This window comes from Manihot esculenta, chromosome 2 (genome assembly GCF_001659605.2).
Source record: "Manihot esculenta cultivar AM560-2 chromosome 2, M.esculenta_v8, whole genome shotgun sequence".
Classification (NCBI taxonomy): domain Eukaryota; kingdom Viridiplantae; phylum Streptophyta; class Magnoliopsida; order Malpighiales; family Euphorbiaceae; genus Manihot; species Manihot esculenta.
This window is the reverse complement of record NC_035162.2, coordinates 7,137,134-7,159,561: the sequence shown is the minus strand read 5'-3', so window position 1 is coordinate 7,159,561 and position 22,428 is coordinate 7,137,134. Positions and strand designations below refer to the sequence as shown.

The 22,428-nt window shown below is 35.3% G+C and overlaps 3 protein-coding genes across 4 annotated transcripts; 2 read left to right on the top strand and 1 right to left on the bottom strand.

The window, feature by feature from the left end:
• The first annotated feature begins 52 nt into the window (after nucleotides 1-52).
• LOC110609231 (glutamate--tRNA ligase, chloroplastic/mitochondrial) lies at nucleotides 53-5,522 on the top strand. Its single transcript, XM_021748671.2, has 13 exons — nucleotides 53-417; nucleotides 498-616; nucleotides 740-861; nucleotides 1,197-1,379; nucleotides 1,774-1,892; nucleotides 2,035-2,083; nucleotides 2,187-2,288; nucleotides 2,412-2,514; nucleotides 2,623-2,686; nucleotides 2,930-3,044; nucleotides 3,438-3,538; nucleotides 3,657-3,813; nucleotides 3,954-5,522. Exons 1-13 carry the CDS (start codon nucleotides 125-127, stop codon nucleotides 4,179-4,181), a joined length of 1,755 nt encoding a protein of 584 aa, XP_021604363.1. The 5' UTR covers nucleotides 53-124; the 3' UTR covers nucleotides 4,182-5,522.
• On the bottom strand, nucleotides 5,117-8,892 carry LOC110609230 (TPR repeat-containing thioredoxin TTL4). The gene is made up of 7 exons (XM_021748670.2): nucleotides 7,725-8,892; nucleotides 6,867-7,062; nucleotides 6,608-6,783; nucleotides 6,190-6,523; nucleotides 5,890-6,091; nucleotides 5,678-5,784; nucleotides 5,117-5,519 (listed from the first exon to the last, which is right to left on the bottom strand). Exons 1-7 carry the CDS (start codon nucleotides 8,633-8,635, stop codon nucleotides 5,367-5,369), a joined length of 2,079 nt encoding a protein of 692 aa, XP_021604362.1. The 5' UTR covers nucleotides 8,636-8,892; the 3' UTR covers nucleotides 5,117-5,366.
• A 6,534-nt stretch (nucleotides 8,893-15,426) lies between these two features.
• Nucleotides 15,427-22,414, top strand: LOC110609524 (phosphoenolpyruvate carboxylase 2). Of its 2 annotated transcripts, XM_021749145.2 has the most exons (10): nucleotides 15,432-15,839; nucleotides 16,341-16,732; nucleotides 16,966-17,050; nucleotides 17,679-17,901; nucleotides 18,418-18,521; nucleotides 18,616-18,703; nucleotides 19,027-19,181; nucleotides 20,035-21,033; nucleotides 21,365-21,751; nucleotides 21,989-22,414. In XM_021749145.2, the coding sequence occupies exons 1-10, from the start codon at nucleotides 15,672-15,674 to the stop codon at nucleotides 22,283-22,285; spliced, it is 2,898 nt and encodes a 965-aa protein (XP_021604837.1). In that variant the 5' UTR covers nucleotides 15,432-15,671; the 3' UTR covers nucleotides 22,286-22,414. The 2 variants fall into 2 exon arrangements, with proteins under 2 accessions (XP_021604838.1, XP_021604837.1); XM_021749146.2 differs by lacking the exons at nucleotides 18,616-18,703; nucleotides 19,027-19,181; nucleotides 20,035-21,033; nucleotides 21,365-21,751; nucleotides 21,989-22,414 and having other exon boundaries at nucleotides 15,427-15,839; nucleotides 17,679-17,913; nucleotides 17,972-18,497.
• The last annotated feature ends 14 nt before the right edge of the window (nucleotides 22,415-22,428 follow it).

Below are 22,428 nucleotides of genomic sequence, written 5' to 3'. Positions count from 1 at the left end.
TAACCATGGCCGTTGCCTTTGACGTACGTCTTGGTTATAGATTTCCTTATCTTGATTCTTGAATGCTATTCTGAGAAATAAACTCTCTTCCTCCATACTGCTCTTCTCATTCTTCAGTCTGATCATGGCGAATGTTGTTGGAGGGACACCATTGATGAGAATCAGAGGAATACCAGATCTTGCCCCCCCAATCTGGCGCCCATCTGCTTTTATTTATAAGCATAATCATCATCATTTCCACAAGCGTCGACTTCTTCTCTGTTCTTCTGCTCCAAGGAGGTGGAGGCATTTCTGTGTCTCGTCGAAGGCAGATGCTACTCCCCAAGAACAAGTTCGAGTTCGTTTTGCTCCTTCTCCCACTGGCAATCTCCATGTTGGTGGTGCCAGAACTGCTCTTTTCAATTACCTTTTTGCTAGGTCAGCTATTGTTTATTTCTTTTACTTTAATTTTTGTAGTTATTTTCTCTGCTTAATATGGATCAACTGGCGAATTTCAGGTCCAAAGGAGGCAAATTTGTGTTGAGGATTGAAGATACTGACTTGGAGAGGTCAACTAAGCAATCCGAAGAGGCAATGCTCCGGGACCTTTTTTGGCTTGGTCTTGATTGGGATGAAGGTAAACACTTCAATTTTTGTGATCGGACTTACAACTGTCACAGCTATGTGGTGTTTGAGTTCATCCTTGTTGGATCTGGTTGCTCATGTCTCATATGTGATGATTTTGAAACCTCTGTTATAGGCCCTGATGTTGGTGGAGACTACGGTCCATACCGACAATCTGAAAGGAATTCTTTGTATAAGCAATATGCTGAGAAACTCTTGGAATCTGGTCATGTTTATCGCTGCTTCTGTTCTAATGAGGTAAATTTCTTTGTATAAGCAGTATACATCTTCAGCAACTAAGAATGATCGTCTAATAAACTTCAGTTCAGATGATAGGGCGCAGAGGTGGGATGCAATTATCAATTGTCTCGTTCTTTGTGAAAATGGAACATTAATTCTTATTTTCTATTGTCCTCATTAGCTTAAGTTTGCATCTACTGTCGCTCATTTTTTGTTTTCAATTTGTGTAAGATATATTCCCCCCCCCCCCCCCCCCCGGCTTTTTGCTCTCACCGGTACCAAAAAAAAAAAAAAGAAGAAGAAGAAGAAGCAGGAGGCTCAACTCATTGTTTTTTTGTCATAGTTTCTCCCAGGAACTAGAAAAAATGAAGGAGATCGCAAAGCTAAAGCAATTGCCTCCAGTGTACACTGGGAAGTGGGCCACTGCAACTGATGAAGAAGTTGAGGAAGAGCTTGCGAAGGGAACTCCTTACACATATCGGTTTCGTGTACCAAAGGAGGGGAGTTTGAAAATTAATGACCTTATTCGGGGTGAAGTAAGTTATATTCTTTGGACATGCATTGTTATGATGGTTTTGTTACTTATTACTATCAAAATTTGGTTATGGGTGTTTTACGCATTAATGTTTTTTTTTTTAATTGACCTCACTTGACTTGTGCCCATGCAGTAGTTTTCTTTTTCCCTTTTCTCCCCAAAGAAGTAGATATGATTTATCAGGGAAGAAATAAATGGGTTACTGTGTGATTTCCATTCATTATTACCATCTTGAGCTTTACTTCTTTAGGTTCTAGGTTAAGGGCCTACAAGTTATACTAGTGTAAACTCCATTTTGGATTGCCAATCCCCCTTAAAATACATTTTATAAATGACAGATTATGTATGACCATTATAATTTTCTGAACTTCTAACCTTATATGAATGTCATGAAGGTTAGCTGGAACTTGGACACACTTGGAGATTTTGTAATCATGAGGAGCAATGGTCAACCTGTGTACAACTTTTGTGTTACGGTTGATGATTCTACAATGGCCATCTCACATGTGATAAGGTAATTTTATAGTCCCTCTAAATATTCATGTGGTATAAGATGATAATGTACTAGAGGCTTTCCTCCTTTTCACTGCCTTTGAAGTCCTTTTATCGCTCTGTGATATGTGGTTTTCCATCTTACGCTCAACCACTCTTTTCAGAGCGGAAGAGCATTTGCCAAATACTTTGAGGCAAGCATTAATATATAAGGTATTATCAAGTAAACTTCTGAATACATTTATTTAAGTATGCATTTTGCCTTTCTATCCTTTAAGGATAAGATAATCTAATTGGCTACATACAATTTTGCCAGGCTCTTGGATTTCCCATGCCTTACTTTGCACATGTTTCTTTAATTCTTGCTCCGGATAGGAGTAAGTTGTCAAAACGGCATGGTGCAACTTCAGTGGGTCAGGTATTTGTCAGTTCTGATACTTATCTTTGTCTTATGCCATCTCCGGGTTATGATGTTTTAGCATTCTGGTTCCCTTTGCATATAAGAATTTTCTTTTCAATAGCAATAATCACTGTTTAACAGTTCAGGGAGATGGGGTATCTTCCCCAAGCAATGGTGAATTACCTGGCGCTTTTAGGTTGGGGGGATGGCACAGAAAATGAGTTTTTCACCCTTGAGCAACTAAGTTAGTGCTTTACTTGACGATTGACATATCAATATATAGAGTTTCCTATAGCTCTGTGCGGAACTACTCTTGGTTGTACTTACCTGAACTTTTTAATGCAATTCACAGTTGAAAAATTCTCAATCAGTCGCGTTAACAAAAGTGGTGCCATTTTTGACTCTACAAAGTTGAGGTAATGTTATGTATTTGCATAAATGTTCTTGTGTTTCTGTGTTCTGGAATTTCAGGTTTCAACTTATTTCTTTTTTTTTTTTTAAATTCATATTGATGCACTTTTTTTCTTAATTTGTAAATGTTTGATATATTGCAAAGTTGCAAGAAAATTTTCCCTTTCTTGGCCTGCAAAGTATAGGCATATCAAACTAGCATCCTAACGCTTTCTCGTGTTTAAAAAAAAAAATTCTACAAATTGAAGGTGGATGAATGGTCAGCATTTAAGAGCACTTTCATCAGAGCAATTGCTCAACCTTATTGGTGAACATTGGAAGAAGACTGGTATCCTTGAGGAGTTGGAAGGATCATTTATAGAAGTAAGGATTGTCTTTGTATTTATTTCAGCCGCTTTATACTGCCATATTTAAGTTACCAGAAGCAGATTTTTTTTCTTTTTTTCTTCTTATTTTATTTTGCATGAGCTGCAAGATAGATTTTTTATGATGATGATGATGCATACACTTTACAAATCTAAAAATGACATATAGAAGTTGGTTTTAGTAAAAAGTTGAATTGCCTGCACTAAAGGAAAGATGCTCTCAGGAATAAGAATCAGTTCTTTGTTAGACATATCGAAGCAGCTATAGGGGATGCTTAATACAGAACATGACATCATTTGAATTTACCATTCCTCTTATGCATTTGCTTATTTGATGTTCCTGCATCTGAATCAAGCATAAAGCCCTCAAAATATAATTATGTCCAAACAGGAAGCAGTTCAGCTACTAAAGGATGGGATTGACTTGGTAACTGATTCAGACAAAGCACTCTCAAATTTGCTATCTTATCCCTTACATGCTACTTTGTTGAGGTGATTTTCGAAGTTCACAACCTCTGATTGTTGAGTTCTATAAATCCCTTATCAAGTTTATTATTTGATTATTGCCTAGTTAAACTTATATCATTGGCAATTGTGGTTTTATCTGCAGTCCAGAAGGTAAGACTGTTGTAGAAGATAAGCTTGATGAAGTTTCATCCAGGCTTTTAGCTGCATATGACAGTGGTGAACTCCTAAGTGCCCTAGAAGAAGGTCCATCTGGTTGGCAGAAGTGGGTGAAGAACTTTGGCAAATCTCTAAAGCGCAAGGTAGACTGATCGAAAAGATTGATGCAATAATTTTACTGGATTTTGATCTCTCTCTTTCTCTCTCGAATGAGGCTTCCTATGCATGCCATTTGACTCAACGTTTTGGGTATTTTCCATTTTTTTTTTCTTTTCTATTTCAGGGGAAATCGCTTTTCATGCCACTTAGGTTATTGCTAACTGGGAAGGTCCACGGCCCCGATATGGGTTCTAGTGTGATTCTGCTCCACAAGGCTGGAAGTTCTGGTGTTGTTTCTCCAAACGCTGGATTTGTCCCATTGAATGAGAGGTTCGAAATATTGAGGCAAGTTGACTGGGAAGCTCTGAAAGAGCAACCTCCTTTGGAGTCTGCTGCTACTGTATCAAATTAAGCTTCTTTTTTTTCTTTTTCCTTTTTTTTTTTTGGTGGGGGGGGGGGGGGAGGGATGCCCTGTTTTGATCTTTTTGAATTTTTTTTTCCCGGAAAGCACTTGTTTTAAATACAATGAGATGAATTTTAGTGTTTCTATTAGGAGAAATACCTCAAGGTTTGGAATGATGATTGCAAGAAAGTAATTTATCCAAAAGTTTAGACACTAAATAAAAAATAATTTGCCTATAATTTATCTACAAAATAAAAGTTTGACATCTCACAAATAAAAAGCTCGGAAGCAAGTGTATTACATGCTTAAATTTACTCGCGAAATCAATCAACTTTTGCATTTAGACTTGCATGTCAAGTGAGTTATGCATGGTCTGTGAGATTTCAAACTGAATTGAAGAATAGTACCATACTATTTCTTTAACTTGAAAATAAAAATTATAAGTATAATATATAAAAGTTGGATTAAATTTTTTTCTTACGAATGATTCATTCCAAAATAGAGCATTAGGAAAACAACTTGCAAGTCCTCATGACTGTCTACTGCTGTCTGGCTTTTTTGTCTTGAATTGAAATTCAGACTCAATCGATTTTTAAAAAGCAAGCGAAAAACCACTGAATTAAATTTTTTGATTTAATAAAATAATATAAAAAAATTATAAAATTTTAGGCAAAATATAACTTGCTAATTTATGAGTGAGCTCCTCTTAAGCTCTGAAAGCCTACAGGCGAAAGTTCTTTTCTTTTCTTTTCTTTTCTTTTCTTTCAGGAGGTACGGGGAAATCATGGTACCCGGAATCAATATATATGCAGTTGCCAACCGCTCTAAGCCGGCTTTTTGTACATTAGTAGATCTACATCTCAATTTCCAAATGAAAGGGAAAAAAAAAAATCAACAAATGCTTAAGGAGAAATCTCATCTCTTAATTATTCCAAAAATAACGGTAATAATAATCATTTTCCATCTCCATTAACAAGCCTCCTGGACAAAATGAGGTTCTACAAATCTATGGCAATCTAAGGGTTTTCAGAGTCATAATATTATGCAACAATCATGTAGTTGATTACTTTATATCACAGGTAAAAAAACTGGTAATTGCTTGTATGAATCACTGAGCAAAGAGAAACATCGGTTCTTCCCAGATGAATGAATTAAAAATGAAGTAAGAGCAAACATTGACAGATCATCAAACAATTATAGACTGTAACTCCTCACCGAATCCTCTAAGAACTGATGGCTCGGACGGATTATCTCCTTCACCTTTTCTCCATTCTTATATATCTTAAACGTCGGAACGGTTTTTATGCTCTCAGCTTTTGCTACTGCTAAGCTCTCTTCCACATCCACCTTCAATCAATAATGCATAAAGAGAACAAGCATATTTCATAACAAGAGAAATTCATGGCGAAAACTTTCTAAGGATTAACTTGATTTTGCACATAATGTGTGCAATGCAATGGAATGATCTGGTTACCTTAAATAGAAACTGAAACATAAATACTTACCTTAAAAAAATGAACCGATGGATACCGAACGCATAGCATATTTATGAATGGAGATATATCTTCAGATTGTTCATCAGATGCTGCTTTAAAATGAACTACCTTAACACCTGGAAAATACAAAATCTAGCTCAGTCATAATGTAGAAAGAGTAGAAGATCATTGATGGGTAAGTAATCACTAGGCGGAGTAATATTAAGGCACCAAGTGGTCACCATGTGATGATATTGCAGCTTTAAATTTGTCAATACTGGAAATATCTTCTACTTCACCACCAGTTTCTGTATAATTAACTTCTCCAAGAGATTTCTTCAACGTGATCTGCGCCCGGTGTAGCGATTCCAGAACCTCCTTATCCCCTGGTAATTCCTTTCTCAAGACCTCGTAGTCTCTCACAGCTTCTGCCCATCGTCCAAGCTACAACATAATTGAAAGAGAAACCAAAAAAAAGATGATGCGGATGAACAATCTTGACAACAAATGCACGTACAACAATGCGAAAACAGAAGATTCACCTTTCCATTTGAGGCGGCCCTTCTAAATAAGGCCTTTGTGTAGTTTGGTTGTATCCTAAGAGCTTGATTGCAGTCCTCTACAGATTTTTCCCACAGCCCAAGTTTAGACCAACAAACTGCTCGATTGCAGTAAAGAACAGGGTTGGAAGCATCATATTTGAGGCCTTCTCCATAAGCTGAGCTGGCTTCAGAATATTTTCCAGAACTGAAAAGATCATTACCACGATTACGAGCTCTTGCTGCCATTTTCACATTCGACAACAGCATAGCAACATCTGCATTACTATAATCAATCAGAGCAGCCTTCTCAGCTACTGAAACTGCATTCTCAAATCTGCAACATATCAATTATCCACTCTCATCATCCCAAAAGTAAAAACCATTTACCATTGAACTTCAACTTCATACAAAATCTCACCTTCCTAGTGCCATCTCAATCTGGGCTTGAACGTAAAGCACATAAGCGTCAGCAACCATACCAAAGAACTTTGTTTGCGGAGAACAATAGTCAAACTTAGGAATGTTTGCTATGGTTGAATCTGCATCTTCAAGTTGGTGAAGTTTCAAGAAGGCTTCTGCTTTACAAGCAATAAGCTGTAAATTACATCCTAACAAATTCAGGAATCCAAAATTGCGTTCCTCATCAAACATAAAAGTGAGCATATTACGGCTTATACCTGAGGACACGAGTCCGCTCCAATTGTTAAGGCTGCATCAGTTTCCCTAAGTGCACCCTTCCAGTCACCAATCTTCCTTGCATCTGCACAACGCTTTATATGCTTCTCCAGTGACTGCAACTTCTGCAACTCTGTTGGACCTGGTTGTTGCCCATGAAAACACAGGTGCTGCCGAGCATTTTCAGCTTGTCCTAACCTGATGAACTACCCACGTTTAAGGATTGTAGATCCACTGTGATAACAAATTAATAATTGACGCAAACAGGAGCAAAAACAACAAGAGAAGCAATCCATAACCACTGATCGATGGAACTACAATGGAGAACTGAAAAGATCATGGCCAGAGAACCCAAGACATTTTGAGCTCAAGTCCAAAAGAGAGTCACATTAGCAGAATTTGGTATTCAGAAAAGATTGCACATAACTCCAGAATCAAATAAGCAGGGCAAAAAAAAAACATCGAACCTGAATCTACGATGCGGCACATTGAACACAATCAAAGAATCTACACAAGACCCCAAATCCCGGAACTAAATAGAGGATCTCCCATAATTTAGCTAGTTCCTCAAATAGGGGAACTCCAAACAATGGCAACAACACAGATTACCCTATGATGAACTTCCTAGATCACCGAGTAAAAAGAACAGAAAACTTCAACAACAAGAAGAAAGCATGCAGAGAAGAAACGGACCATAAAATAAAAGATCCGATCTTCACCAAAACCAACGCGAACATGAGCAAACGAGAGAAACATAGACCAATCACAATCATCCAAGACAAACAAAAACTCAACACACAAAAAAATATTAAATAATTAAAGTTAGAAACGAATAATCTTGTACAGACAAGGCGACTTACCTAAGATAAAGAGAGGCCAACCTCTGATGAGCCCTGGCATAACCAGGGTCCAGTCTCACAGCCTCCTTACATTCCCTCACTGCCTCGCCCAACCTCCCTAGTGCCGTCAGAGCCGCCGCCCTATTACTCCGGTAAGGCGCATTCTCCGGTGCCAACGATATTGCTTTATCATACAAACCCAAAGCTTCCACAAAATTCCCTCTTCTATACATCTCATTACCTGCCTTCTTCAACTCCTCTGGATCACCGCAAGCACCATTAACTCCTCCACTTCCCAATTTAGTAGCACCACCGCCACCACTTCCGCCACGCACAATGCTGCCGTGTCCGTAGTTTGCTGTTCCCGTTCCGAGAGTGTCTGTCTTGTTTGCGACGCGACCCGTCAAGCCAGCCTTCAAAATTTTGCCCGATGGACAAATATTGCCACTGGGAAGCAAATTTGAGGCCGAGCTTGTAGAAACCGAGGTTGCTCCATTGTTGTTAGTAGAGCCAAAACTTGAACCAGAATAGATCAATGGGACTCCAGCCGAAACAGATCTTCGATGACCCGGATGCGAATTTCTGGAACGCAGATTGTTATGTCGAGCTGGGCTAGTATCCGACAAGCCGGAAAGCTCGCCGGAGTGATTGGGTGAGCCATTTTCTGGCTTTTTAGGCAATTTGGTAGAGGTATTAATAGTTTTGGTGCTGGAGACAGAACCAGAGGAGCTTGAAGTGCTGGTTGAAGGGGTGGTGGTGGTAGCATTATTGAGAGAAGCAGGAACTGTTAACGGTGAAACCGGAGAACCCAGATCGAGTTCTTTGGAATCAAGCTTCTTGGTGGGGTTGGTGAAAGTGAGAGAGTCACGGAATCGGGTGGCTAAGGAATCAGCAATGGATTCTTGAGAGGGCAATTTAGAGTATGGTGACATTGCTGTGGTGAGAAAAGTTAGTAGTTGTTAAAGAATAATTGTAGCAATGTGCAGTAGAATTGAAACAGGAAACGAGAAAAGCAGAAGAAGAGGAAGAAAACAGAAGATGTTCTAAAAAGACAATGGAGTTTTTATGTGAGAGGAGATGGGGATCTCGTGACATCAAGGGAGGAAGCAATGCCTGAATATGACTGCTAACTACAGCTTGTTTAGGGAGAGAAAACTCTCTCTCCTTTCATTACAACAGGTTTTTTATTTTTATTTCTCCTTTTCCGTTCTCTCTTTTTAATACTCACATCACTATTCACATTTATTTGGCGTCAAATAGAATAAAATATGAGTTTTTCATAACATTTTTATAATTTTTATTATTTTGAAAAGGGTAAATGATATTTTAATTTTTTAAATTTTAATATAATTTTTATTCAAACGGACTGGACTGTCCTTCCATTCTAATTTATTAAAAAAAAGAAATAAATATTTTAAATTTTAAAAATATTTCTAAAATAAATCAAAAGACTTGTAAATGATAATGGTATTGTTGATAAGCCTTACAGGCTCGAGATAAAAATTGGTCAACAGCAAAATCATAAACATAATCACAAAATATCATACATCATTACATCTTAAAACTAAAAAAATTCATTAATTAAGATCTTCCATAAGTAACAAATTTATAGTAAAAACATAGAAATCACTCAGAATTCATTATGTAGATGTAGGACAAAATTAAGACTTTTTTTAAATGTTATAATAAGCAAGAGTCCTTCCATCTTCCAATTGCTTCCCAAAAGATAAGCCTATGCTTATTTAGAGGAATACCCTCCTTATCTTGAATCTTCGCCTTCACATTATGATTGTATCACTGCCTCCAAAGTGATGATCTTCTCAGTCAAGCTCTTCACAAAGATCTGCATTCCTCTATGAAGCCTGAGCACTAAGTGGAGAGTGGACTGTTTTCTGGTGAAGATCAACCTTTATTGGTCTAGTGGGATGCCTTACTTGTTCTGAATTTTTGCCTTGACATTATCAATGGTGTCGTTACTCTCTACTTCCAAGATAATAATTTTCTTCAATCAAGGTCTTAACAAAAATTTGCATCGCTCCACGCAGATGAAGCACGAGGTGAAGGATAGATTCCTTCTGAATGTTATAATCAGCCAATGTGCGGCCGTCCTCCAATCATTTTTCGGCAAAGATAAGCCTTTGCTTATATGGAGAAATTACTTCCTTATCTTGAATCTTAACCTGGACAATGGTGTCGTTCTTTTCTACCTCAAAGATAATAGTCTTTTGGGTCAAGGGTTTTTTAGAAAGATCTCCATGTCACCACGGGGAGGGAAGACGAGGTGGAGGGTCGATTCCTTTTGGATGTTGTAATCGGCCAAGGTACGACCGTTCTTAAGTTGTTTTTTGGCGAATATGAGACACTGTTGGTCTAGTGGAATTCCTTCCTTGTCTTAGATCTTGACTTTGATGTTGTGGATGGTTTCAGTGCTCTCGAAGCAGAGAGTAATAGTTTTTCTTGTGAGGGTTTTGATGAAGATTTATATATGTATCGTAACATAACAGAATCTTATTTAGCAAATAAAATTAAAAAAATTAAAAATTCATTATGAAATATATAAGCTTTTTATCCATAATAAGGATATTTATGAAATTTAAGTTATTTTTTTATTTTTTAAATAAATTTTAATAAAAATTTTCAATTTAAATGAAATAAAAATATAAGAGTTTAAATATTTAATTTTACAAATAAATAAATCGATTTATTAATTATACTAAAATTTAAAAATTAAAATTTAATTTAATTTTTAAAAAATAAAAATTTTTATTAAAAAATTAATATTTAATTTCTATTTTATAAAAAAAATTATTAATTAATTTCTTAATTTAAAAAATATATATTAAAACATCATTAAAATTTTAAATTTCACTAATTAATTCATCATTAATTTTAATAGATGAATAGCAGAAAAAAATTAAAATATTTTTATTAAAATAATTAATTAATTTATATTTTTATAAAACAAATATATCAATTAATAAATATTTTAAATTTTAATACTAAATAATAGAATATTTATCTTTGAAAATTAATGATAAATAGAGTTTTAAATATTTTATGAATATTTTTATATTTTTTAAAATTAATAGTAAACTACCTTTTTTTTAACTCGGAACGCTCTTTCTTTGTAATTATTTTTTACATTAATTCGCCAATTATTTATCTATTTACCAAATGATAAAATACAAATAAAACGTATATATTTTTTAATTATATGAAAATTTTACAGTTATGTCACTGTAAAAAAAAAGTTACAGAATATTTGAATAAATAGTTAGTTAGTTGCCAATTTTATGAGTTATGATATAGATGTATTTTTGGATGGTGGATTGAGTTTTTGGTATTTACATTTTTGGCAGATTGAACCAAACGGTAACTTTAGAGGAAATTCATCATCCATATTCACTTCACTGTGGTGATGTCCATGGATCGGTTTGGATGGAATTTGTTCTCAATCCCAGTTCATCTCGGTTCACAAAAATTTTCATGGTAGCCCATCCCACCCGACAGCAGTTTGATATTAATTTTTAATTTTATTTTATAATAAATATTACGTACAAAAATGGGAAATTCACGTATATATAATTAAAAAAAAAACAAAATGCTTATAAAAACAAAAGATAAGTGGTAGTGCAGCATCAATGCAAATGGAAGGAAAATATTGGTTACGAATGGAAACTTCCTTCAAATATCTTTCTTTTATTGCGTTGCTAAAGAGAGAAAAAACCTCTGGTTTTTTTCCTTTTCCTTTTGTTTCCGATTTCAAACAGCTGCTTTATTTGTCATTTTCTGGGTAAAAAAGGAAAGGATCCGCTGCTTTTTCCTTCTCTCCATCTCTAGGCTGAATTGTGGATAAATAAATATTTTTTATTAGTGTTTACCACAAATCGTTGCTTCAAAAGAAAATTTTCTTTTTAGATCTGTATTTTTTCGTTTGTTTTTTATGTACTTTCTGTGGCTATCTTCATGTATGTAGGTGAAAACATTTCCAGACTCTGTGTTTTTAAGTTGTATGGCAGTTAAGATGAAAGTAATCAATCTTTGTTGGCCTTCTTCTTATTGGAGGTTGCTTTCTAGCCCAATTGGTGGAATCGGTTCGCGATTGAGGAAGTCACAAAACTTCCCTTTCTTAAACCGTCTGGTTTTCATAGTGGATCCGATGATGCATATGCACATTGTGTTTTTATTTTCCAGTTATAATCGCGCACTGTTTTTTTCTTTTTTCTTTTTTTTTTTTTTCTGAAATTTTAAATCTAATGAAGAAATTATGATGAATTGATAAAACTATATTAAATTAAATTAAAATAATTAAAATTTTATTCTTTGAATCGAGAGGCAAGTGATTGTGAGTGAGTAATAAACATATTTTTACCTGCCCCATCTCTGACGCTCCACTTTGAGAGACATAACCATCTCAATCTGAAAGACGTAGAGACTTCAACCATCTCAATTGCCAAAATCGCTGCTTCTAAACTCCTCCAAACACATTTTTTCTTCAAATCTTCTGGAACCGACCGCTTTTGTTTATTTATTTATTTTTTGTGATGGGTGTTGGGTCTATTGGTCAGGAAAAATTAAGTCTTTTTTTTATATAAATTTTAGGGATTTCTTTTAATTCATTAATTAAGGTTAAATATACAGAATCAATAGCACTAAAAAAGTGCTTTAGAAGTAGCTTACAATTGAATTTTTTTTTTTAAATCACTGTTGCCTATTCTGTTAATTTTATTTTAAAATTACAATTAATCCTGAAAACTTAATTTATATTTTAAAATTAATATATAGGGTAGGTGCTAGATGTCAAAAAATCTCACGTTTATTTTTTTCAAATGATTCTCTACTATTTTTTTATGCTAAATTGGAGAAAACAGATAGTATTAAATCTATTTTGATTCTCTGCTATTTTTTAATGCTAAATTGGAGAAAGCAAATAGTATTAAATCTATTTTTAATACCTATGCGATTGCTTCTGAACAAGTGGTGAACTTCAATAAATCTGACATTTTCTTTAGTCTCAATGTGGTCTCCTCTGTAAGGTCTAATATCAATAATATTCTGGATGTTCATTTACCATTGAGTTATAGTGCCTATTTGGAGTTACCTTCTCTTATTGGGAGGAATAAAAAAATAATTTTTGGTTTTTTAAAAGAAAGAATATGGAAGATGATTAATTCATGGAGCAACACATGTCCTATCTAGAGCAGATAGGAAGGTTCTCATAAAATTTATATTGCAGGCTATACCTGCATATTGCATGAATATGTTTTTTATTCCAATTAATATTTTGAATGAATTGCATAGAATGGTCAATTGCTTTTGGTGGAGGGTAAAAGAGAAGGGCGGAGGAGTATTAATTGGCTAGCGTGGGAGAAAATATATAGTATAAAGAGGGGGTATGGAGTTTCAGGACTTTAGGAGTTTTAATTTGTCTTTACATGGCAAACAATTGTAGAGGTTCTTAACAAATTATAATACTCTTTGTTATAGAGTTTTTAAAGCAAAGTACTTCCCAAATGGTGATTTATTTTCCGCCAATGTAAGTAATGGTGCTAGTTTTGTTTGGAAAAGTGTGATAGCATCAAGAGAATTGATTCGAAGGGGTACAAGGTGGAGGGTGGGTAATAGAGAGAAAATTTTAGTGGCTTCAGCTCCTTGGATTCCTAAGGAGAATACCTTTGGCCCCGATTTTATTGAACTACATTTGTGTGTTTGTGATCTTTTTGAAGGTAATAGAGGGTTTGGAACATTGTTCTTTTAATGAAACTTTTTTCTTCAAGAGATATCAGGGTTATTATTAGTATTCCTATTAGTATTACTAATAAGGAAAATTTCTTCTTGTGGCACTTTGATAAAAGAGGTGTGTATACGGTGAAGTCCGCATACTTTGTGTATATGGACTTGCTAAGAAGATCATCTTTTAATGTGGGGGTAAGTTGTGGACTAGATTGTGGAATGTTTCTGTCTCTCCAAAAGTGAAGGATTTCTGTTGGAGAGCTTGTAAAAATAGCCTACAAAGGATAACTTAAGGCAAAAGGGTGTGGATGTGGATGCTAGATGTCTTTGGTGCTATTAAGATGAAAGTGTCAATCATATTTTGTTGCATTGTCATGTGTCCAAAGAAGTTTGGAGGTTAGAGGGAGTGGGAAATTTACCGTCTAATGATAATTTTTTTAATTTTTTACTATAGATTTTGAAGTCCCAGTAAGGTTCGAAAAACCTTTGTAATGGTCTGTGCATGGAGATTATGGTCGGTAAGGAACCCATCATTATGGAACCAGGTGCAAAATTCAGCAGCTCACCTTGTGGAAGACGTCACGCATCATATCTTGGGTTGGAAGCTGCTCAACATGTTGGTGTTTTGCATGGAAATATCACAGCTACTTTATATCAGGGCAGAAATTTGTTTTATTCCTCTAACCCTGCTCGTGATCCTAAAACTATTTTTCTCAAAATTCGTGCGTCATCTTCAAGTTTCGACAATTTCAGTTGGTTTTGTCAAGTTGATAGGGTTTTGTTTCAAGTTCAAGATTTTATTGGCTATGGTTATGTTGTGAAAAACTCCGAGAGTATATTTCAACGTGGTGTTTTTAGTTTCTCGGAAGGTAATAGTACGCCGGTAATTATTGAAGTTTTAGCTCTCCATTGCTGTTTGCTCTTTGCGACGGAATTTTTGCCTTTTAATGGCTACATTCTTATAGACTGTTTACAGGTAATTCAAGTTTTCCAGTTTACACATTTAGACATTTCTGAATTGAGTTTGATTTTGAATAATTATAAATTTTTGTTAGACTCCAGAACTAATATTTCTATTAAATGAGTTTGTCGTCATAATCGTTTCTCTATTTGAAATGATATCTCTCTTATTTGATAAAATTTTATTAATACAACCAGTAGTTTTATTTTTAATTTTTTTTAAAATTAATATATATAAGTATTCATATATTTAATTTGGTAATAAGTGCATTTGAATACATATGAGAATTTTCATGTTCAATTCTCTAATCTCCGTTTAAAAGAATATATATATATAATTTTTTTTTATATTATTTATCAAAACGAAAAATAGCATACGAAATGGAAAACATATTTTCCAATTAAAAATATATTATTAATGAGTAGATTCTATTTCCAATTTATGCTTTTAATTACATTTTTATTTCATCGTCTTAATGACATTTTTTTAAAAAAAAATTTGCCATTTGTTTTAAAAAAAAAAAACTTTTTTACATCTTTTGACTTTTAAATTATTTTGAAACACTAACGAAAAAAAATATTTTTTCAATTAAAAAAACATGTAAAATATTTCTTTGAAAAAAGAGTGTTAGATTAAAAAGATTTTCTGAATTTAGAATTCTTTTAACATTAAGCTTATGTTTGAATGAAAAGGTTTTTATTTTATCCATCCAAATTAAATAGATAGAATTTTTTTAATTAAAAAAAATATTTTTAAAGTTAAAATATAAATATTTTATTTTAAATTATTGCACACGAACATAAATGGCTTCTCAGATATTTATATATTTTTCATTATTATTAAATAAATTATATGATAAAGTATGTTTTTATACCGAAAATATAAAGATGACTATTCATTTATTCATCTATTTTTTTATAATTATTATTTAAAGAAAAATATTTATTATTTATTTATTTTAATTATTGTTATTATTATTTTTGGCCTGTATAGTATAACTTGTGAACATCAAGTCTTCACCGTCTCTCCCGTGAGCGGTGATCCCACGTCGCAACTTGGAAACTTTTATAGGTGTCCCAAAGTGGTGGTGAAAGGGCATCCAGTTCTCCACAAAACTACGTCATCTTCTTCTCTTCCTCTTATTCTTCTCGTGTGGTTCACGAGATTCACTTCCACTCTCTACTGCTCTTGCTTTCTTTTCCATTGCTATATTTTCTTTCCCACCTTCACTTCTGCTCGTATAGCAAAGTAACAGGGCTGCGCAACACAATCCTATGGCTGCTAGGAATCTGGAGAAGATGGCATCAATTGATGCTCAGCTCAGGCTACTGGCCCCTCGGAAAGTTTCCGAGGATGACAAGTTGGTGGAGTATGATGCTCTGTTATTGGACCGATTTCTTGATATCTTGCAGGATTTGCATGGAGAGGAGATCAGAGAGACGGTATACATTTTTCTTTTTTATCTTTCTAGATATGCTCTTTGTGTGGTTTGAAGTGATTGTTTTAGCTTTGGCTGTTTCTGTCTATGAAGCCAATTTTTCATGGACAAAAATGTTGTTTTTTTTTCTGTTTCAATGGAATTTGCGGAGGCAATTATCAGTTTATTCGACAATATGTCTAACCTTTTAGGTAGCCAGTTCAATTTTCTACCCTTAAATGCTTAAATGAGGTTAAATTCAGTCGTTTTTCAGGTTTTAAGAAAGGTTCGTGCTTTGATTTAATTGTCTTCACCTGCATCTCGCTGTACATGTAAATTGTTATTATTTTTAACATATATTTGTATGTCTTTAGCGAAATATCAAGCTCTTGGCAATGTATTAGAGGGTGTGCTAAAGCTGCTCTAGTACATGCTGGACTGAAGGAATCTCTTTTATCGTAATGTGCAAACTTAATATTCTGCTTTTACAAGTAACTGATTGATGCTTCAATTTTAAATGTTCTAGGTTCAAGATTGTTATGAGCTTTCTGCTGAGTATGAAGGGAAGCATGACCCTCAAAAGTTGGAGGAACTTGGGAAAGTGCTTACGAGTTTGGATCCTGGGGATTCAATTGTTGTTGCAAAATCATTTTCCCACATGCTTAACTTGGCCAACTTGGCTGAAGAAGTTCAAATAGCTTATAGGCGGAGGATTAAATTAAAGAAGGGAGATTTTGCTGATGAGAACTCTGCAACAACTGAATCAGACATTGAAGAGACCCTCAAGAGGCTTGTGGTGCAATTGAAGAAGTCCCCAGAAGAAGTTTTTGATGCTCTGAAGAACCAGACTGTGGATTTAGTGTTAACCGCACATCCCACTCAATCTGTTCGTAGATCTTTGCTTCAAAAGCATGCGAGGTTTGTATTCCACATGCCTGAATGATTAACACTCTGGAAGAGGATCATTGTGGAACTGACATTCTTAGACAATTTTTAGTGATATGTTTCTTGTTCTGATCCATCATGCGATTGTTCACTGCCTGATGTATGCTATATCTACTGGTCGTTAGCTGAATCCTGAAGATTCCACTATGGTAAATGATTTCTTTCCTTGGATACTTGGTGATACGTTTTGTTTGCCACATTTTCAGGATTCGGAACTGTTTGACTCAATTGTATGCTAAGGACATTACTCCAGATGATAAGCAGGAACTTGATGAGGCCTTACAAAGGGAGGTATGGAGATGTCAATGCTATGTTTTCTTAATTTTTTGTTTCTAATAAAGTTCTTAACAGAAATTATGAGGCGTTAATTATGTTTAAAGAGCTTTGCTTGAGAAAATACCATTTCACATATTGGCACAAAAATTATTTTAGTTCCACCAACAATGCACATGGGTAATTATTTCATTTTTTGTCTTGAGTTAGCCACAAGGATAACGCAGTCAATCTCATGCTTTTTGTTCTGATGCTAGTACCCTTTTGCAAAATAAGTTCCATTTCTGGTAACAGTATCACAGGTGGTCTCATTTTCTTTTATTTAGTTAGCCACACAAAACAATGTAAAGCAATGGGATTATTTTTGCATGACACTGATTTTTCACTTGATCCTTGTAGCCTGAAGATGAATAAAAAAATATTATTTCTTGTTCTACGACAGAGTGCTGAACTTCTCTTCTTTTTGATTAATGGAATGAACATTGTCAATGTGTGGAAATGCATATCTTCTTCCCACATGTGACTCAGGCTTCTGAAAAACTTTTCTTCTTCTTTCATTTGTTGATGATCTGCATATTAATATATTATTGATAATATAGTTTCCATAATGGTTTCCATTGCAAATGCATCTCTTTCTCTTATGCAGATCCAAGCTGCATTCCGCACAGATGAGATCCGAAGGACTCCTCCAACTCCACAAGATGAGATGAGAGCTGGAATGAGCTACTTCCATGAGACAATTTGGAAGGGTGTCCCAAAGTTCTTGCGCCGAGTTGACACAGCTTTGAAGAATATTGGGATAAATGAACGAATCCCTTATAATGCTCCTCTCATCCAATTCTCTTCTTGGATGGGTGGTGATCGTGATGGTGTGTCTCTTTGTTGCATTAAGCTGTTGCTTTCCTGACTTATTTCTTGTATGCTCAATTGATAGTTGACATTCAAACTAAAAATATTGTTGACTTCATTTCTGAAAATAGTTTTCACATTCCTACTATGATTTAGGATTTTATTTTTAAGACCAACTGACTTGCTATAACAAGAAGGCAAAAAGACATCATTGGATTCCTGATACACATAAAAACATTGCACATTAACTCGCAGACATGTTTGATTCATCCATGATTAGCTTGTCACCTCGACAAGCTCAAGAGGAAGGTTCACTTAATAATTTCTCCAAGATGTGGAGATGTCAGCTATCTACAATTATGTTGTTGGTCTTGTTCTATATTGCTTGCCTGCAAAATATCAAATCTAGGTGGAAGTTATTGAATGCATGAATTTTCTTGCATTTCCTTCTCTCATCCCCTGTTCACTGAGCTGCATGTTCTTTTTCACTGTGGTACTTTTCTTTTAAATACAGTGTGTCTGATGGTGAATTGCAGGAAATCCTCGAGTAACTCCTGAAGTTACAAGGGATGTTTGTTTACTGGCTAGAATGATGGCTGCCAACTTATATTTCTCACAAATAGAGGATCTTATGTTTGAGGTATAAAAATGAACATTTCAGAAGTTTTTAGATTATAATTATGCCATTCTTCTTATTATTAATCACCTCCTTTTTCATATGATTTTATTTGCAGTTGTCAATGTGGCGATGCAATGATGAACTTCGTGTTCATGCAGATGAACTGCATAGGTCTTCAAGGAGAGATGCAAAACACTATATAGGTAAGTAATTGTGATTTCAATTTCTAGATTGGAATATGGATTTTAGAAATGTCTTAAAACATCATTAAATCACAAGTTTATTTTGCATTCCTCTGATTTTATGTTGTAAGTTTTGTTTAATTTGTGATGTCGAGATGCCAAATACCAAAGTTACTATCACTTCTGAAAGATTGTATGCCTTATTTAATAAATTATGTGGGAATGTATTTTTTCTTTAATATGTCTAAAGCTGCTTGCACTATAGGATTTTTCTTTGTGGGGTTTTATTAACATTTAAAATCTATTTATTTATTTGGGCATTTTTGAATGCATGTTGTACACAGAATTTTGGAAACAGATTCCTGCAAGTGAACCTTATCGAGTTATTCTTGGTGATGTGAGGGACAAACTTTATAATACACGTGAACGCTCTCGTCATTTACTAGTCAATGGTATTTCTGACATTCCTGAGGAAGCGACTTTTACTAATGTTGAGCAGGTTTCAACTCTATTTACTTTCCATTTATCCCACTAAATTGATATTTATTTTAATTTATATGCATGTTGAAACTAAAACTAATTGATATCAGGAATGTGCGGATAATATAAAAATCTCCTTTTCTTTATATGAGAAAAAGAACAGATAACATATCGTAAACAATAGTTCATTCATGAAATAAGCCAGCTTTAATTTGGCATAAGTTGTAAGTCATAAATAAATATTGTATATGATGCTTTTGTTTTGTCAAATGCAAAAGTACAATGTGAGGCCAAATCAAGGTACCAAATGGAAGAACAGAAATGTGGAATAGCAAGTAAAGAATTTATATCCTAATGTTTTAGGTGATAAATGTAACTTGAATTGATCAAGCGTCACTCCAAAGCTGAGAATTTGATCAGCAGCAGGTTGCTGAGGTTTTGGAGCAATGCCTGGAGATTTGGTTAGTAGTCGATGGTCATTGAAAATATTCTTGAAGTTCGTAATAATGAATTTCTAAGACTTAAAATGTTTGCAGTAGCATTCAGAAGTTCTCCTGGCATAAAATCTTTAATTTATTAATTGCCAGTGATAAAATATGTCCAAGTTGCTTGTTATTATTGCAATTCAATCAAATCTATGGTCCACTGCTATTGTTTTATGCATTTATTGTTATATGATGCACCTCCACCTGTTTATTTTTCCAAGGTAGGTCTGGTTCTATGAAGTAGGTGCAGGAAGGAAACTCCTGAATTGTTCTTATCTTAGCATGAGAGGGCCCTCAGACTTCCATTTGCAATTAATTGTTCATGATTTTTCAGTTATCCACAGGATAATGAAGCTAGTACTGACGAATGTTCTTTTGTTCTTATAGTTCTTGCAGCCTCTTGAACTCTGTTACAGATCACTCTGTGCTTGTGGTGATCGACCTATTGCAGATGGAAGCCTTCTTGATTTCCTACGGCAAGTTTCTACCTTTGGGCTTTCCCTTGTAAGACTTGATATCCGACAGGAATCTGACAGGCACACTGATGTTCTTGATGCTATTACAAAGTATTTGGGGATTGGATCTTATCGAGAATGGTCTGAGGAACGCAGGCAGGAATGGCTCTTGTCTGAGCTCAGAGGCAAGCGACCTCTTTTTGGTCCTGATCTTCCTAAAACAGAAGAAATTGCTGATGTATTAGACACATTTCATGTCATTGCGGAACTTCCTCCAGATAACTTTGGTGCCTATATAATTTCAATGGCTACAGCACCATCTGATGTACTTGCTGTTGAGCTTTTACAGCGTGAATGTCATGTCAAGCAGCCATTGAGGGTTGTTCCATTGTTTGAAAAGCTTGCTGATCTTGAAGCTGCTCCAGCTGCTGTTGCTCGTCTTTTCTCAGTTGATTGGTATAGAAACCGGATCAACGGGAAGCAAGAAGTCATGATAGGGTACTCTGATTCTGGAAAGGATGCTGGGCGTCTCTCTGCTGCTTGGCAGCTATATAAAGCTCAGGAAGAGCTTGTGAAAGTGGCAAAGCAGTATGGAGTGAAGCTAACGATGTTCCATGGCCGAGGTGGGACAGTTGGAAGGGGAGGAGGACCCACTCATCTTGCTATCTTATCTCAACCACCTGATACCATTCATGGATCACTTCGTGTGACAGTTCAAGGTGAAGTTATTGAACAGTCTTTTGGGGAGGAGCATTTGTGTTTCAGAACACTTCAGCGTTTTACAGCAGCCACACTTGAGCACGGAATGCATCCTCCTATCTCACCAAAGCCAGAATGGCGTGCCCTTATGGATGAGATGGCAATTATTGCCACTAAGGAATATCGTTCCATAGTCTTTCAAGAACCCCGTTTTGTTGAATACTTTCGCCTTGTAAGTATTCTGCTCAATCACTGTCTATTTGTTCATCTGTTCTGTTTAGTCTTTATCGTGGCAGCGGAACTCTTCATGTCTGCTGCTATTAATACATTGTATGTTCTTGTAGGAAGTAAGAACCAATGGTACTTAAACATATTAACGCTGCCTACTTAAGAAAGGGATATATCTTATTAATTCTTGAATGGCATCAAATGTATACTTATAAAATAATGTACTGCAAATGTTGCAAGTCTAAATTGTTTGAACCAAGTCTTAGATTTCTTTGTTGACAGTTAGTATGCTAATTGATGTATCTCAAATGTTTGGGATTCAAATGCTGCTGCAGGCAACACCAGAGTTGGAGTATGGTCGGATGAATATTGGAAGTAGACCATCTAAAAGAAAGCCAAGTGGTGGGATTGAATCACTCCGAGCAATCCCTTGGATCTTTGCTTGGACTCAAACAAGGTTCCATCTACCTGTCTGGCTTGGCTTCGGGGCAGCATTTAGACATGTCGTTGAGAAGGATATAAAGAATCTTCAGATGCTCCAGGAAATGTACAATCAATGGCCTTTCTTCAGGGTCACAATTGACTTGGTTGAGATGGTGTTTGCCAAGGGTGATCCAGGAATTGCTGCGTTATATGACAAGCTTCTGGTATCTAAAGAATTATGGCCTTTTGGAGAGCGCTTGAGAGCGAACTATGAAGAAACCAAGAGCTTTCTCCTAAAGGTAATTAGGAGAGTTAAAATCTATCAGATTTCACCCTTTTCACATTTCTAAGCTCACAATTGTTGGGGCTTGAAGCATTTATGACAGCACCTCTTTCCTGATGAAGGAAAGAACCAACACAGAATCAAACGTTAACAGAATTGAACTAATACCACAGAATCACATATAACAAAATCTTCAGACTTCTTTAAATATTTTGTATTTACATGAATAAATTACTTGTGTTTTCTGCTGTAGATTGCTGGTCACAAAGATCTTCTTGAAGGAGACCCATACTTGAAGCAAAGGCTTCGACTTCGTGATGCCTATATCACAACTCTTAATGTCTGCCAAGTTTACACTCTGAAGCGTATTCGTGATCCTGACTACTATGTAACGGTGAGACCCCACCTATCAAAAGAATACATGGAATCGACCAAACCAGCTGCAGAGCTTGTCAAGCTTAATCCTACAAGCGAGTATGCTCCTGGTCTGGAAGATACCCTCATCTTGACCATGAAGGGTATTGCTGCTGGCATGCAAAACACTGGTTAAGACAGTGATGTGTGTTATTCCCGTTGGTTATATTTATCATATATAATAGACTCGACATGAAAAATATGAGCTGTGTATTTATGGAAGGCTTTGAGCAGCATCTAATTAAATCCCTAAATTAGTAAGCTAGTATGTCTTCCCAA

Excerpts from the sequence above, each read along its gene's own strand:
- LOC110609230 (XM_021748670.2), bottom strand. The coding sequence starts at position 8,635 with ATGTCACCATACTCTAAATTGCCCTCTCAAGAATCCATTGCTGATTCC. Across the intron at positions 5,785-5,889 it reads AGCTGCAATATCATCACATG|GTGTTAAGGTAGTTCATTTT; the intron begins GTGACCACTTGG and ends TGTATTTTCCAG. Across the intron at positions 5,520-5,677 it reads CATCGGTTCATTTTTTTAAG|GTGGATGTGGAAGAGAGCTT; the intron begins GTAAGTATTTAT and ends TATTGATTGAAG.
- LOC110609231 (XM_021748671.2), top strand. The coding sequence starts at position 125 with ATGGCGAATGTTGTTGGAGGGACACCATTGATGAGAATCAGAGGAATA. Across the intron at positions 2,084-2,186 it reads GGCAAGCATTAATATATAAG|GCTCTTGGATTTCCCATGCC; the intron begins GTATTATCAAGT and ends CAATTTTGCCAG. Across the intron at positions 3,539-3,656 it reads TTACATGCTACTTTGTTGAG|TCCAGAAGGTAAGACTGTTG; the intron begins GTGATTTTCGAA and ends TTTTATCTGCAG.
- LOC110609524 (XM_021749145.2), top strand. The coding sequence starts at position 15,672 with ATGGCTGCTAGGAATCTGGAGAAGATGGCATCAATTGATGCTCAGCTC. Across the intron at positions 17,051-17,678 it reads ATGAGGCCTTACAAAGGGAG|ATCCAAGCTGCATTCCGCAC; the intron begins GTATGGAGATGT and ends TCTCTTATGCAG. Across the intron at positions 17,902-18,417 it reads GATGGGTGGTGATCGTGATG|GAAATCCTCGAGTAACTCCT; the intron begins GTGTGTCTCTTT and ends GGTGAATTGCAG.